The sequence below is a fragment of the Oryctolagus cuniculus genome, chromosome 13, assembly GCF_964237555.1.
Source record: "Oryctolagus cuniculus chromosome 13, mOryCun1.1, whole genome shotgun sequence".
Taxonomy (NCBI): domain Eukaryota; kingdom Metazoa; phylum Chordata; class Mammalia; order Lagomorpha; family Leporidae; genus Oryctolagus; species Oryctolagus cuniculus.
Genome location: NC_091444.1, coordinates 18,234,841 through 18,252,311, shown reverse-complemented (window position 1 = coordinate 18,252,311; position 17,471 = coordinate 18,234,841). Strand labels below are relative to the sequence as shown.

General features: G+C 43.3%; 1 protein-coding gene across 18 annotated transcripts in view; it reads right to left on the bottom strand.

Moving 5' to 3' along the window:
- Nucleotides 1-17,471, bottom strand: part of PPP1R12B (protein phosphatase 1 regulatory subunit 12B) — a 215,740-nt gene that overhangs the window by 139,570 nt on the left and 58,699 nt on the right. For 17 of the 18 annotated variants that reach the window (XR_011381332.1, XR_011381333.1, XR_011381336.1 and 14 more), the window contains 5 exons: nucleotides 14,166-14,325; nucleotides 12,741-12,885; nucleotides 10,931-11,005; nucleotides 6,154-6,233; nucleotides 4,993-5,132 (listed from right to left, as the gene is read on the bottom strand). Coding sequence is in view for 11 of the 18 variants with exons in the window: in XM_008268574.4 (XP_008266796.2) it covers nucleotides 4,993-5,132; nucleotides 6,154-6,233; nucleotides 10,931-11,005; nucleotides 12,741-12,885; nucleotides 14,166-14,325 (600 nt within the window). In the remaining 7 variants the exon portion in view is untranslated. Of the gene's footprint in view, nucleotides 1-4,992; nucleotides 5,133-6,153; nucleotides 6,234-8,235; nucleotides 8,513-10,930; nucleotides 11,006-12,740; nucleotides 12,886-14,165; nucleotides 14,326-17,471 lie in introns of those variants that run through there. The other variant, XM_051820470.2, reaches the window with a different exon arrangement.

Genomic DNA, 17,471 nt, shown 5'->3' with positions numbered 1-17,471 from the left:
TCTCTGCCTCTCCCCTCTCTGTGTAACTCTGACTTTCAAATAAATAAATAAATAAATCTTAAAAAAAAAAAAAAAAGGAAATCAAAATATACACATCTGTTAGTGAAGTGGCAGGCCCAATGTAAGTAATAGGTATTCTCGGGGTTACATTAGGAAATAAAGATAAAAAGGATTAGAGAGGATGTTACATGTTAAGTTACAGAACTTTAGTAGCTACACGCACATTAACATAAACAGGAGTGGTCCATCTCAGTATTTTCACCAGGCAGAAACCTTGTCTGTTTCATTCACTACTCTGTACTAAATTACTAGCACAGTGCCTGCACCTAGTGGGCATAGTTCTGGTCTGTGTAATCCATCCATGAATTCTGTGACTTTTTTTTTTTTAAGATTTATTTATTTATTTGAAAGTTGGAGTTACACAAAGAGAGAAAGAGAGGCAGAGAGAGAGAGGTCTTCTATTGCTGGTTCACTCTCCAGATGGCCACAATGGCCAGAGCTGCAACGATCCGGAGCCAGGAGCCAGGAATCTCTTCCAAGTCTCCCACATTGGGCCATCTTCTGCTTTCCCAGGCCATAGCAGAGAGCTGAATTGGAAGTGGAGTAGCTGGGACTTGAATCAATGCCCATATGGAATGCCAGCACTGCAGGCGGCGGCTTTACCCACTAGGCCTTCTGTGACATTTTTAAGCCACATCCTAACTGTGTAATACTTGGAAGTTATCATATTTGAACCTCTATTTTCTCACTGGTTAATCAAGGATTTTAATTCTTACCTCATAATAATTATTTTAAAGATATAATAGTATTTTTTAAATTGTGCAGCTCAATGACTGGCGATAGTTAAGTCTCTTTTGTTATTATTAATGTTACCAGTTACTTTCATAGTTATTGTGAATATTCAAGTCATTCTTTAAATACTATCTGAATATCTCTACCCCCAAGAAATCCACTTTACTAGCAAAATGAGACAAACAGGTTACAGTAATAGCTCCCAGTGAACCATGCGTCCCTGAATTAACACTCTTGGGTAGCACCTTCTTATACTGACTGTGGGGTAGATCCTATGACGTGCTATAGACACTGAGATATCAGCAAATGTGACACAGGCAGAAGCTTGGAAAGTGCTTGTGTATTGAGCCTTGGCCTCTATGATTGCTCTTAGAATTCAGCTGCCCTTGAAGATACAGAGACTAGCCAGCCTAATGATAAAAGACACATGGTCCACTTGCCCTAAAACCTCCTGGCCAACCAACACAAAGGATCAGACCTCCCTCGCTGACTTATTAACAGATCACAAAGATATGAGTGAGCCCAGCAATACCACTGGAGGAAACAAGCCATCCAGCCGAGCCCTTGCCAAATTGCCAACCCAGAGAAAGGGCTCCTAAGTTCTTGTAAGACACTAAGTTTCGGGATGGTTTGTTAAATGGCAATATATAACTGATATACTAAATGTTTAAGTCAAATAAGTAAAAGAGAATAAAAATAAAATCCAAATCAAATTGTTTATGGACACCTCAAAACAAAACATTTATCAGTAAGACACATGACAACTGTGTATCTGTGCATCCTTAAAAATAGGATAAACACTCTCACAGAGATTTGTTTCATATACACGTCTATAACAGGCAATGATTAGAAAAGGTTAAAGAAAATCTTTGTGCTTTTGCAACATATATTTACCAAGCACCTACCACACAGAAGTCCTGTGCCTGGCACTATGGTAAGACAGAAAGATGAATGACACACATAATATAATCAAACACTTCTGAAGCTTGCCAGTGGAGGAACAGAAGACATGATAAAAAGGAGAAATAACGTGAGCATTAAACAGTATAAGTAATATGAAGGAAGTTCAAACACTAGGGTACTTGAAAAAGCTCATGGAAAATGAGTTTTATGGAATGACTATGCAAAGAGTTCCAAAATATTCTGTACAAAAATAAACTTACCTTTTAATGGCTTTTTTCCATGAACTTTTTGAAGTACCCTCATAGCTACAGGAGTCAGAGGAGAGAAAAAAGACTTTCTATATATACCATAAGGCTTCATAAAGGAAACTGATCTGAGCTGGGTTCTGAAACATGAGTAAAATTTCAGCTGGTGGAAAACTACAGAGTCGAGGAAGCATCTGGAACCATCTGCCTTCTGCCTACCCCAGGTTCCTGAAGCTGCTCTCTAGGATTAGATCCCAACTGCTCTCCTTTCTCACCACTCCCTCGGCTTCTCTGATGCAGAAGTACATATCCTGCTTTTTCTCAGTCTTTCTGATTACATTTGCATTTCCTCTTTCACTGATTCCACTTCACTTCCTAAACCTAGTATGACTGAGATTTTTTTTCTGTGCCTTTTTTCTAGACAATCTCTCCCTTGGGATCTCATCCTTTTCTATAGTTTTACCTTTCACTTCTTAGGCTGATAATTTCCAGGATCCCTGCTATTTTGAGAAGTCCCAGATCAAAGTCAGGATCTCAGGCAGGCCACTTTCTAACTGTGAAGTCTAATTTACCTAATCTCATAGAGTGTCAACTGCCCAATCTAGAAAGTGGTAAAAATAACATTCCACAGTTTGGCAATAAGAGTTAAGTAAAGACATTAAATACACTGCAAAGTAAAAAACACTATGCAAATGTAAAGTTTTGTTATAACTCCCTGAGCTAGATACAATCTCTCTGACTAGCAGATACCACTGGCTGCATTTGTATCACTCATGGGACTTGCATTTCATTCATGTATATGCTTTCACACTGCCCTACTGGACATATTCAGCAAAAAACATTCAATAACGGTGATTGCCTGTCATGTGCAAAGCAGTGTGCTGAGACCTAGGGGTACAACGTTAAACACAGAGTTTCCAGCCAAAACAGTGAGTGTGACAGAGAAATAATAGTACAAAGTACCAGAGGGACACAGGAGGGGAGCCCTTAAGCAATGGGAAAAGAGTGAAAATGTCCACTCCTTTTCAGTTTCCCAGACCAGAAAAACCTAAAGAAAGACTTTTTCAATCTACTAGGTCCTGCAGCTTCTAGTAAATCACTTGACAAGCATGTTATAGTCTGAAATGAATTCTAAGCACAAATGAATGTTCAGGGGCAGGAAAGCCAGGCTGTTAGAGGAAATCAAACAACCCAGTTTGGCGAGCGCATGCCCTTATCTATGTGCAGCACTGAAAAGGTCAGCTGGACTAGATTATGAAAGGCTCTGTAGGCCAGGCCGTGGTGTTTGGGATTCACTCTGTAGACAGGGATGGAGAGAGGAAGGGGGAGAGGTTTCTGAACACAGGCGCAGCATGATCAGAAAGGCACAAGGCAGAGATGGGCTGCAGGGAGCAAAGATCTGGAGGCAGGGGTCCAAAGCATCGGCAATAGTTCAGGCAGCCACCTCCCATTTTTCTAATGTCTTAGTAGCTAACGAAAGTTATTCAGCATAGAGCAAGCCCACGTATTAATTCCAGGTAATACTTGAAACCTAGAATCTATATTCAATAAACAGTACAAATATAACAAAGATAGACATATGTAAGTTAATACAAATATTATCCTTGTATTTCCACAGGGTTATGGCTGATTAATAACAGAAATTCAAGTCTCAGGATCATCTCTGAAACTGCTACCCTCGCTGGTGTCTGTCTTCTCTAGAGAACTGAGGGTTCTCACTCCTCTGGGGACAGCGAATCTGAGTTTGAAACATGTCATGTCAGTGAAGCCAGACCTCATGAGGAGCTGGGGCCAGACAACACAGCAAGTTAAAGACCTTCATTATGGGCAGGCCAGCTACGCCTGAGTTCAGAGGAAAACGCAGACTCCATATCACACTTGATGTGTGACCCTTTCCCCTCTAACTTGGTCTTCTACTTGAAAACATTTTAACTTATTATGCAGTCAAATATGGAGGGATAATATGTCAGTGAATGTAAGACATATGTACTATAAAACCGTACTTTATCATTAACTTCCAATGATGTATGAGAGCTATTCTGTTGGCCCATGACTCTGTGTTCAATATAACCTAGTACCTCTTTTCTCAGTGGTTGCCTGACTATAACTCAAAACCGATGGGATACAGCTTATTGGTCTGACCATCTTACTCACTGTTGGGGTTCCTACATGAGTACTGTCAAATAATAAACATAAGAAGCTCCATACGATATATATTATCAATAAGAATCATAAAGGTAAATATAACTTTGTATCTTCCTCAATTCTTTACTCAGGAATGGAAGGAACTTTACATAATGAGAAAAAAAAAAAGAAAAAGATTTAAGGACTCTGTTCAGAGAATCAGACAAATCTCAGCACTGTTGATTAAAAGTATTTGACCAGAGCCGCTGCTGTGGCACAGCAGGTTAAAGCCCCAGCCTGTAGCACAGGCATCCCATATGGGTGCCAACTGAGTCCCGGCTGCTCCACTTCTGATCCAGCTCTCTGCTGTGGCCTGGGAAAGCAGTAGAAGATGGCCTAAGTCCTTGGGCCCCTGCACCCATGTGGTAGACCCAGAAGAAACTCCTGGCTCCTGGCTTTGGATCAGCTCAGCTTCTAGGCGTTGCAGTCTTTGGGAAGTAAACCAGCAGATGGAAGACCTCGCTAACTCTGTCTTTCAAATAAATAAAATAAATATTAAAAAAATTAAAAATCTGACCAAAAGCGCATCTGTAAGATTTCACCTTCCCTGCCTCTTGGCACAGCAGTTTTCTGGAATCTGGTCTCTGCGCCATCTACCACCCTGAGGGAAGGAAAGCTGGCTCCCCTGAGCAAGAATTCTTTGTGTTCTTTGTGTACCTTATCATATGGCTAAATAGGAACTGGAAGATACAGTCTAACATAGCTCACAGCTTTACAATCAGGTTGTCACTAGAAATTTGATATCTTATCCTTGAAAATGAAACTTCAGGTCCCCTTGGGACCCCTGGGAGGCCTGGCTAGCTCTCTGACAAGCAGTGATCTCCTCGTTACGGAAACAGAAGCGTGGCTGTGAACATCTTTGCATTACCCGACTCCTTCTCGTTTTCTGATTCGGAAGCTTCGTCTTCACCCTCCTCCTCCTCTGAGCTGGAGCTGCTGGACTCTTTGCTTTCTTCCTCTAGTTCCTGAGACTTGGGCGTCTCCTCTTCATAGAGCATCTTCTCCTTGCTGAAGTAAAGACGACAACTTGAGCATAATTCAGGAGAAACCAATTCACTCACTGATAGTCAGGTGTAATAAAGGAACAAGTCTACAAGCCTATGCAGAAGCAATAACAGAAATATATTCAAATGCTTCTTCACAGCTGTGTGTTTTTCTAAACCCTGGGTTTTTGTGTACTGTGCATTAGCATTTCACACCAGAAGATTTGGCCTGTTTGGCCCACAGAAACAAGGAAAGCTACAAAATTTGATAATGATGAAACAGATAAATCTTTTAAAAATCATTTAATAAATGTTTATAGAGTACTCATTACACATCAGGAATCAGGCAAGGCATTGGTAAGCTGGTTAATAAAACAGACTTGATTCCTGAACTTGCAGAACTTACAAGAAGTAAAGGGGCCAGCGCCGCGGCTCACTAGGCTAATCCTCCGCCTAGCGGCGCCGGCACACCAGGTTCTAGTCCTGGTCGGGGCGCCGGATTCTGTCCCAGTTGCCCCTCTTCCAGGTCAGCTCTCTGCTGTGGCCAGGGAGTGCAGTGGAGGATGGCCCAAGTGCTTGGGCCCTGCACCCCATGGGAGACCAGGAGAAGCACCTGGCTCCTGCCATCGGATCAGCGCAGTGCGCCGGCCGCAGCGCACTGGCTGCGGCGGCCATTGGAGGGTGAACCAACGGCAAAGGAAGACCTTTCTCTCTGTCTCTCTTTCTCACTGTCCACTCTGCCTGTCAAAAAAAATTAAAAAAAAAAAAAAGAAGAAGAAGTAAGGGGCTAAGAACTCCTATGTTAGGAGAAAGAGAAAGCTGCGTGCCATCTCAATTAGCTTCTGAACTTAAAACACACTCAACCATCCTCAGTGCTCTCCCCATGTACCAACACCACTTCCTCACTCTAAAAACTTTCTCACGGGTTTAAAGATCATCTGGCTAAAAATCAAACACAAAGTTTGTTCATCACATAAATTCTTAAGCTAAGCACGGCATCCACACACAAGAAAGCTCGTCTCATTTCTCAAGTCTCAGTGCCTTACTTCTTAAAGAGTCCACTCTGCAACTTGCTGTTCAGGTCTGACTCAATGAGTTTATTCCGTGTCTCCTTTTCACTTCGAAGCTGGAAGTTGAGAAAATAGAGACAAAGGGGAAGAAGGTGACTATTAGTGAAAGATCAGCAGTATTGGGAAGAACCAGAAGGACACCATCATTCTGAAGACAGGGCCTACACCCGAGTGGGAGGAAGGGGACTGTGGAGAAGAAACGTATCAGTTGGGTCTCCTAAGGTGGCAGAAGAAAATCCTCATCCAAGGTAAAAGAGGAAAAACAATGGTGTTAAAGCTTCAATAGCACTGTCCTTATGAAATATCCAAATCTATCTGCCCATAAAGCTTACCTTCTGAAGGACAGAAAGCAAGAAGAACACATCAAAGACACTTTACAGGGCAGGGCTGTGGCACTGCAAGTTAAATCACTGCCTGATGGCCCCTATTGCAGCACCAGTTCAAGTTCCAGCTGTGCTGCCTCCTGCCCAGCTTCCTGCTAATCACCTAGAAAAGCAGTGGAGGATGGCCCAAGTGCTTGGGTCTCTGACACCCACGTGGGAGATCTGGATAGTTACTGACTCCTGGCTTAGGCTTGGCCCAGCCCCACCCATGGTGGCCATTTGGGGAGTGAATCAGCAGATTAAAGAGCTCCCTCTCTCTGTCTTTCCCTCCCTTCTCTGTTACTCTGCTTTTCAAATAAATAAATCTTTAAAAGAAAAAAAAAGAAAGATATTTTATGATCTATATACTGAAATACATTGGCAATAGTTTTAAAGAAAACACAGGTTCTTGGCCGGCACCGCGGCTCCATAGGCTAATCCTCCGCCTGCAGCGCCGGCATACCGGGTTCTAGTCCAGCTAGGGGAGCTGGATTCTGTCCTGGTTGCCCCTCTTTCAGGCCAGCTCTCTGCTGTGGCCAGGAAGTGCAGTGGAGGATGGCCCAAGTGCTTGGGCCCTGCACCCCATGGGAGACCAGGAGAAACACCTGGCTCCTGGCTACGGATCAGCGTGGTGCACCAGCCGCAGCTGCCAGTTGGTTCACCCCAACGGAAAAAGGAAGACCTTTCTCTCTCTCTCTCTCTCACTGTCCACTCTGCCTGTCAAAAAAAGAAGGAAAGAAGGAAAGAAGGAAAGAAGGAAAGAAGGAAAGAAAGAAAGAAAGAAAGAAAGAAAGAAAGAAAGAAAGAAAGAAAGAAAGGAAAAACACAGGTTCCAAATGTGAAATAAGTCCTTGTAGAAAATGGCCTGTATTTAGATGCATGCTCTAGACAAAATATATTTATATCCCTGAAACCCAAAATTGTGTGGGGGAAAGAAGAGGATGGCAAAGTAAGTACTCTTCCCATTAACACAGAAATGTTACTAAGTGAAGATATTATTTATGTTCTAAAACCAACTATGCTGGGTAAAAGCTGCACAGGAATGCTCTAACCTATTTTTGCAACTTCTATGTGAGTCTAAAAATTACTGTAGAATAGTTCTAAAAAACTACAAACACCTAATTCTGCAAAGTACACATCTTACATTAGGAAAGCTGTTGCTAAGTAATAGCACTGACACTGTATCTCAAAGTCCCAGCTTTTAGCTACTGCTAAACAAAGAAACAAACAAAAACTGCTCAACAACAACAACAACAACAACAAAAAACAAACTAAAGTTGCATTTGTCTGAGATTTATTTATTTATTTATTTATATTTTGAAGGGGAGAGACAGAGAGACAGAGAGGAAACTCCCATCTGCTTATTCATTCCCAAAATGCATATAATGGTGGGGATCAAGGCAAGGAGCCGGGAACTCACTCCAGGTCTCTCGGAAGTCAGGAACCCAGTTACCTGAGGCATTACTTTTGTCTTTCAGGGTCTGCATGGAGCCGAAGCTGGAAACCGCACCCAAGCACTCCGATGTGGGCTGCAGGCACCCTAACTACCAGGCTAAATGCTGCTCCTGTCTGAGCTTCATGTAACTTTCTCACTGAGCCTTGACGTAATCAAAACCTTTGCTTTACCAATCCAGACATTATGCTGGACATATCTGAAGTTCCAAATGGTTGATAGCCCCACTACCAAGCTGCTTACCTTCTTGATTCCGAGATGTTCTATTTCCCATATTTGTCCTACAGATGCACATGCCCTGAGTCACAGCACATATAAAGGAAAAAACAAAGGAAAGCTGTGACTCTCCTTGTCCACTCTACTGTCGATGATCTTTATTATCCTCACCTGAATTATTCCTCCCCTTCAAGGAGAGCAAAAACAACTTACTGGGGCTGGTGTTGTGGCACAGCAGGTTAAGGGGCCGCTTGCTACACTGGCATCCCGTACTGGAGTACCAGTTCAAGTCTTGGCTTCTGATCCAGTTTCCTTTTAACGTACCTATGGAAGCAGAGGACGGGACTGGTGCTGTGGCGCAGTGGGTTAACACCCTGGCCTGAAGTGCTGGCATTCCATATGGGCACTGGTTCAAGACCCAGTTGCTCCAATTCCGATCCAGCTCTCTGCTATGGCCTAGTAAAGCAGTGGAAGATGGCCCAAGTCCTTGGGCTCCTGCATCCACGTGGGAGACCTGGAAGAAGCTCCTGGCTTCAGCCCAGCTCCGGCCACTGGGGCCAAATGGGGAGTGAACCATCAGAAGGAAGACCTCTCTTTCTCTCTCTGCCTCTCCTCTCTCTGTGTAACTCTTTCAAATAAATAACTAAAAAAATTTTTTTACAAAAAAAGAAAGAAAGCAAGCAAGCAAGCAAGCAAGCAAGCATAGGATGATGGCTAGAGTACTTGTACCCCTACCTCCCATGAGGGGAACCCAGATAAAGTTCTAGGCTTCTGGCTTTGGCCAGGCCATGTGTGGAGTGAATCAGCAGATGGAAGATCTCTCTCTGTATCTCCACTCTATGTCTCTCCTTTTCTTTCTGTTGCTCTGCCTTTCAAATAAAGAAACATATCTTTAAAGAAAAAAAAAAGGCAACGTATTCACCCTTCATCTGCACACTGGGTGAGTTTCCCACTCTGCAGGCTGTACATGGAAACTGTGGTTCCATGGTTCTGGAGGGCGCCAAGCAGAATGGCATATGCATTAAAACAATATAAGATTTAAAACAGGGGCTGGGGCTGTAGCATAGCAGGTAAAGCTGCTGCCTGCAGTGCCGGCACCCAATATGGGCATTGGGTCAAGTCTTGGCTGCTCCACTTCCGATCCAGCTCTCTGCTATGGCCTGGGAAAGCAGTAGAAGATGGTCCAAGCCCTTGGGCCCCTGTACCTGGGTGGGAAGAAATTCCTGGCTCCTGGCTTTGGATCGGCACAGCTCCGGCTGTTGCGGCCATCTGGGGAGTGAACCATCGGATGGAAGACCTCTCTCTCTCTCTCTCTCTCTCTCTCTCCCTCTGTTCTGTGTAACTCTGATTTTCAAATAAATAAATAAATATTTAAAAAATAAAACAAACAGAAGAGAGAGACAGGAGGACTAAATTCTGGATGTTTTATGAATCTGAAATAAGTATGAGTTACTGACAAATTACTGTCCAACGCTAAATGCCAGTTTTACTTGTGTGTGTTTGTTTTTTAAGAAAGAAATATATTCCTCTCTGTAATCAACACCTTAAATAAAGGTATCCTTTTAGTCAAAAAGGAAAAAAAAAAAAAAGCTATGAGGCATTCTCTACTCTGGTACTCTCTTTGGGAAAAAAAAAGAAAAGCCTCTCAGTTGAACACATCACATTCATCTTCCAGATTCAAGAGTGGGGCCGGCGCTGTGGCAAAGCAGGTGAGCTGCCGCCTGCAGTGACATCATCTCATATGGGCACCGGTTCGAGTCCTGGCTCCACTTCTGATCCAGCTCTCTGCTATGGCCTGGGAAAGCAATAGAAGATGGCTCAAATCCTTGGGCCTCTGCACCCATGTGGAAGGCCCGGAAGAAGCTCCTGACTTCGGATCAGCACAGCTCCAGACCCTGTGGCCAATTGGCCAACTGGGGAGTGAACCAGAGGATGGAAAACCTCTTTTGTTTTTTTGTTTTTTTTTTAATTTGACAGAGTGAGACAGTGAGAGAGAGTGAGAGAGAGACAGAAAGGTCTTCCTTCCATTGGTTCACCCCCCAAATGGCTGCCATGGCCGGAGCTACGCTGATCCGAAGCCAGGAGCCAGGTACTTCTTCCTGGTCTCCACGTGGGTGCAGGTGCCCAAGCATTTGGGCCATCCTCTACAGCCTTCCTGGGCCACAGCAGATAGCTGGATTGGAAGGGGAGCAACTGAGACTAGAACCCGGTGCCCTTATGGGATGCCGGCGCCGCAGGCGGAGGATTAACCAAGTGAGCCACGGCACGGGCCCGAAAGACCTCTTTCTCTCTCTGGCCCAAAAGACCTCTCTCTCTCTCTCTCTCTCTCTCTCTCTCTCTCTCTCTCTCTCTCCCTTCCTCCCTCTCTCCCTCTCCTTCTCTATATGTGTAACTCTGACTTTCAAGTAAATAAACCTTAAAAAAAAAAAAAAGAGCTAGAATTAAAAAAAAAAGAATTCAAAGTTAATTATCAGGTTTTTGTTGTTTTTCACTTTGAGCTGCTAGAAGGCTATCTCACAATGAGCAGAGCTGACAACAGTGGCTTCGGGGATACTTTCTTCTACCAGACTGTTGATGGGTCCTTCAGGGAACAACCAACATCTCTGGGATGCAGGTGTGTTCACTCTCGCTCTCTGCAGACACAGCCAAAGCAAGTTCTTGAGACACCTGGTACAGACTGCAAGTGGTTGGAAAAGCTGTCAAAGCACCACCAGGGACTCACCATGTTCTGCTTCTTCTGGAGCATCTCCAGGTGCTCCACAAGACCCTCATCAGCCACATCAAACGGTGTCTGGCCCTGGCAAGAGAAAAGGGCACCATGACTGACTGAAAACAAAAGCAGCAACTGTCAGAGAATTACTCAGTATTCACTTTCTGCCTTTGATTTAAATGATCACCACTTCCCTAACTAATCTATCCTCCAGTATGACACCTTCAATTATTACACAGGAAACACAAGAAACAGCAAATCCTTTAAATACAGAGTCTAATAGTTTGTAAAATAATATTGAGGAAGTCAACACTCATTTCTAATGCTTATTGATTCTTGGCAAATAATCAAGTAAGACTCCCACTTGTATCTGTTCTAAAATGGTCCTAATTTCTATGATAAATTCAATAAGAAGCCCTTAAGAAATCCCAGAGGGAGTTTCAGGACCCTCGAGCACTAAGTATTAAGTCACAGGAATCATCTCCCTCTAGGTGATAGGAAGGCAGATTAGAAGTTCATCTCTGGGGCCAGCGCTGCAGCGTAGTGGGTGGGGCTGCACGCTGCAGTGCCGGCATCCCATGTGGGCACCGGTTCAAGACCCAGTTGCTTCTCTTCTGACCCAGCTCTCTGCTATGGCCTGAGAAAGCAGTAGAAGATGGCCCAGGTCCTTGGGTCCTTGCACCTGCATGGGAGACCTGAAAGAAGCTCCTGGCTCCTGGCTTCAGATTGGCATAGCTCTAACCATTGTGGCCACCTGGGGAGTGAACCTGCAGATGGAGAACCCTTCTCTCTCTCTCTCTCTGCCTCTGCCTCTGCCTCTCTGTAACTCTGCCTTTCAAATAAATAAATCTTAAAAAAAAAAAAAGCTCATCTTTTAGGAAACATTGGCACAATTAAGGAACTTGATGTGCAGTTTAAGAATGAAACCTAGGTTCAGGAGAGACATGAGGCAAATAAGAACACTTACCTACTAATCAAAAGGTGTTTCAGGGACTAGTGTTGTGGTGTAGTGGTTTAAACTGCTGCTTCCCACTAACACACCTGGAAAAGCATTGGAAGATGGCCAAGTACTTGGGTCCCTGTCACTCATGTGGGAGACCAGGCTCCTGGCTTTGGCCTAGTCAACATTTGGCTGTTGCAGTCATTTAGGGAGTCAATTAGCAGATAGATCTCTCTCTCTGTCTCTCCTTCTCGCTAGGTTACTCTGCCTTTCAAATAAATGAATAAAATAAATCTTCCCCCATCCTCCAAAAAGTTTTTTAAAAAGACTTTGAATTAAAAAATAATAAAATCTTCCACACCTTACCCAGAGGTGGGGAACCTGTGTTCTGCCAATGGCCATGTGGATATTTATAACATTATTCGCAGGCCATACAAAATTACCAACTTTAAAATTATCAACTTAAAAAAAATTTTAAATAGATTTAGTGAAATTTGAGTTCTACCCGCAGTTGCCTTGGCAGAGTCAGACCAAATTATTTCCTGACCCTTATACAGTATACGGGCCAGACATTTCCCAACCTTGCAAGCGAGACAGCAAGACAGTGACTTTGGGCCCTTGCAAAACTCATTTTTGGCCAAGGGGCAAACACCTTTTTGCCTGTTTATTTTGGAGGCTTCAAGATAAACAGGATCAGAAGCCTGGGCCAGCGATCTGGGCTGATACTGCAGACAGGGCTGGGGTCATGGAGGGCAGCATCCCAGCTCCCAGTGACTGTACGTCCTCAGAGCAGCCAGCCTGGCTACTGAGCACAGACTCTGAGCCTGTTGTTCTAGAGACCCACCAATCTCATTGCCATTTCAGAGGCTCAGACCCACTAACCAGTTTGTTCCGGATATCCATGTCACAGAGTGCCTCTGCCAGGATGGAGCAGGCCTCCTTCACTCCCCAGTGTGCAGCAGCATGGAGGGGAGTCCAGCCATCATAATCCTGAACATTGAGTTCACAGCCAGCCTGAATTAAAAGTCTAGGAAGAAAACCCCAAACAAGACATTTATTTCCTTTGTCTTATAGTTTTCTGTCAAATAAACTATCACTAATTTATATTCCAGATTTTGGCCTTGCACCACAGGGGTTCTATATTATTTCCACTCCTAAGGCACAGTTCAGGTTTCATAGTCACTACTTTGAGCACCAGTCATAGATGATTTTTACCAACTGTGTCCCAAAGGTTATATGGTTATATGGTTATAAGGTTATAAAGGTTATATGGTAGTCCCTATGCAGAAGTGTTTGGAAAACTGTGTGCCAAAATCAACCAAAGTCAAATTCAATTAGCCAAATAACAACTCCATTACAAGGTGTGTTTTCCAATTTCCCGTGCAGCAAGGAATTAACTAAATGAAGACTCGATTCTCTTCAGAGCACTTTATCAACTAACCTTCTGGCTGGGCTGTGCTTTCCAGGACATATTTTTTGTGAACTTTCAAACTTCCAACTCTGCAAAAGTTCTGCAGAGGGGTCTTGCTACCTATAAAACTATAGTCTAACATGTAGGTCTGGAAGAGGAAAGATATGACTCCCGAAGCCCCAAAGTGCACCCAGCAGGTTGGGGGTAGCTATACTAAGGGCCTCTAGTTTCCGAGAATTTAACAGAGCATGGATGCCACTCTCTGGCAGAAACAAGAGTACCAGCACTGCTATACCTACCAGGAACCCCAGGATGGGTGGACGAGGAAGCATTGGAAGGGTCCAGTGCCTTTAGCAATCCATAAATTTGGGAAAGCCTGTCAACATTAGGCACCAAGAGTTGCACAAAGCATGTATGGATGTAGGGAGAAATGAACAGGTTGGGTAGTAGAGTCCAAACTCCTCATCTAAGTTGACTAACCAACTGCAGCTGGACAACCAAGACCTGTATAATTAATCTATTCAGCCCAAGAAATCATTCAAGTCAAAAAGGAACAAGATGATGTCATGTCTGTCCTGTATTACAGGCCGTAAGTAGAGGAGGTTGCAGGGATACAAAGGATAAATTCGAAGTGCTGGAAGAAGTGTTGTGAAGTCACATCCTAGGCCTGGGTACCTCAACTCTGATTCTCATCATACAAACCAAAGGTATGGTAAGAGGGCTGGAGACCACCATGGAAGAATGCCAGCAAAACGTGAGGAAAGACTGCCTGATCAGAGAGGAAACCAACAGCAAAGGCAGCACTCCATTTTTGAAAATCTGCTTCACCCTGTGCTCCCAAAACCTATCTCAACTTGCAGTCAACCAAACCCCTGGCTGATGGACAAGGACGATACCTGAGGACTTCTGCGTAGCCCTTTGCAGCGGCCACATGCAGGGCGGTGGCCCCTGAGCGAGCCTGCCTCACGTCTTCTATCTTCCCGCTATTGAGCCACTGGCGGGCATCCTGCAGCATCTGCTGCTCTTCCTCCTTCCTTGACTGCTCGAGATCAACTCCTACAGGAGGCAGACACAAGACAGCCAGAGTTACTGAAGCTCCACACAAGTGTGACAGGACATTTCCCTTATATTCAAAACATATCAGAAACACAACCACAAATAATAATTTAGTCATTAAGTTGGATATTCACCAAATTTAGAAGACCAATGGCATTTGTAGACACATTAGTGGTCTTGCCAGGGTTAACTCATCAGGCTAAATATTATGTGATGCAGATCCATTAAGAGAACACATCTAAAATTGTTTTCAACAGAACATAAGGACCAGGGGACATTACTTCTATATTATAGTATTTGTGCAAAGTTATTGACTTCCAAGTTTTTTCACATGCTATGTGATTTTAATTTCCCAGTAATCCTCTGTAGTAAATGTAATAGATATTACTATGCCCATTTAATAGATGAGGAATAAACATAGAAAGATTAGGTACCTCGGCCACAAAGCGTATTACTGACAGTGCTGCCACCAGAACTCTGACATCCTGGGTCCCTCTGTGCTGTTCTTGTCTACTCACTATACCATATGATTGGTATTAAAAATTTTGTGAACTGTCTCTAAAGTTCATTTGCACATGCAGGTAAACATGCTGATATGAAGTTATATAATCTACAGTTAAAAAAGCAGTCTGCTTTCAAGGGAATGTAGATGTTGTTGCCCTTAAAAACATGATGGGTGCGGGCACTGTGGTACAGCAGACTAAGTCATTGCTTGGGATGCCCACACTCACATCAGCATTCTGGTGAGTCCCAGAACCTCTGCTTCCCATCCAATTTCTTGCTAATGCACCTGGGAGGCAGCATGCGGTGGCCCACGTAGTTGGGTTCTTGTCATCTACATAGCAGACCTGGATGGAGTTCTAGGCTCCTGATTTCCACCTGGCCCAGCCCTGAATGTTGGACATTTGGGGCGTGAACCTGCAGATAAAAAAATCTCTTTCTCTCTGCCACTCTGCCTTTTAAACAAACAAACAAATAAATAAATAAGTAAACATTAAGGAAGAACTCCAAGAATTCCTCTCTCTAGGCAACTACTCTCCAAAGCCTGGCCAGTACAGAGGGAATAAAGTAGAGCATTTTTCATTATCAAAAATAATTAAGTGTCTAAAATACAAACATATCTGTTCCAAGAGTTTTACACTCACTAGTGGTCTTTATCTGTACTTGGTATGCTCCACTTCAGCTCCTAAATTTGAACCTATGAACTACCTAAGTATTATCTGTCTGATCTGGGGAAACCAATGTGGCTTTCTTTAGCAAAGAACAGAACTTCACACAAAAAGAAGAGTGAACTGCACTGAAAATTCAGTACACATATGAACACTTCTTTTAATATAGGATGTTCCCTAACTGGAGAATCAACAATCCAGATAGAAAAGTGGTTTTTTGAAACTTTTTTTGAATTCCTATTTGTTAAAAAACTGCAATTATTTGTATATTGTAAAGCAAATCTTAGGGGACAAAGTTGAGTGGTACTGGAAAATAGATTAAGCACAACATTCTTCAATTCAATAGGGCATAAAAAATATACACAGAAGACAGTAAAATTGAGCAGTCACTGACCTAGAACACCATTATTTCAACGGAGGGTTGGCACACTTTTTATAAAGGGCCAGAAATTAAATATTTCCAGTTTACAGGTCACAGTTGATTACAACCACTCAGTTCTGCTGCAGAAGCAGCCCTGAATGGCACGCAAACAACTGAGCATGGTTGGCTCTGGTTATCTAAAGACCATATTGGAAGGGCCATCGGAGCTAAATCCTTTTGGATGAACTGCAGATTGCAGGCAAGGTAACTTAGCAGAAAGACTAAAAAAAAAAAAATCACAAATAGGGGACCAGTGCATGGCTCACTTGGTTAATCCTCTGCCTGTGGCACTGGCATCCCATATGGGCACCAGGTTCTAGTTCTGATTGCTCCTCTTCTAGTCCAGCTCTCTGGTGTGGCCCGGGAAGGCAGTGGATGACCCAAGTGCTTGGGTTCTGTACCCGCATGGAAGACCAGGAGGGAGCACCTGGTTCCTGGCTTCAGATCGGCGCAGCGCCAGCCATGGCGGCCATTTGGGGAGTGAACCAACGGAGGGGGGACCTTTCTCTCTGTCTCTCTCTCTCACTGCCTAAAAACTCTACCTGTAAAATTAAAAAAAAAAAAGAATCACAAACAATGTCCACAGAGTTCTGTGACGGTACTAAAGAACTTCCTAAGGCCTATCTTCCCTGCTCTCTGCCTAGTGTTAGTCACAAAATTTTTAAATTAAAAGAACCCACAGATCTCCAGGAGAATATCATCCTATTCTTAGAAATGAATTCTTCTAAAATTATAAAATAAAAATAAACAGTTTTTAGAGTATAAACAGGTACTTCAAAAAGTTTATTGAAAATGAAATTAGGGGCTAGCACTGTGGCTCACTTGGTTAATCCTCCATCTGCGGTGCCAGCATCCCATATGGACACCGGGTTCTAGTCCTGGTTGCTTCTCTTCTAGTCCAGCTCTCTGCTGTGGCCTAGGAAGGCAGTGGAGGATGGCCCAAGTGTTTGAGCCCCTGCACCTGCATGGGAGACCAGGAGGAAGCACCTAGTTCCTGGCTTTAGATCGGCGCAACGCTGGCCGTAGCGGCCATTTTGGGAGTGAATCAACGGAAGGAAGACCTTTCTCTCTGTCTCTCTCTCACTGTCTATAGCTCTACCTGTCAAATACATTTAAAAAAAAAAAAGAAGAAGAAAGAAAATGAAATTAAAAGATAATTTTATTTTGGTATAAAAAAATTCTGAAATCTATGCATGAGAACAAAAAGTCTTTAAAAAGCTCATGAAAAATATGAATTATGAAAGAACTATGCATGGATTTCAAAAATTTTGCAACAAATAAACTTACCTTTTCATTCTATTTTTCCATGAACTTTTAAAATTATTTGGTAGTCTTTTTTTTTTTTTTTTTTTTTTTTAAGATTTATTTGAAAGGTGGAGTTACAGACAGACAAGGAGACAGAGAGCTCTTCCATTCACTGGTTTACTCTCCAAATGGCTGCAATGGCCAAGGCTAGGCCAGGTAAAAACCAGGACCCAGGAGCTTCATCTGGGTCTCCCACATAGGTGGCAGGGGCCCAAGTACTTGAGCCATCTTATGCTGCTTTCCCAGGAACA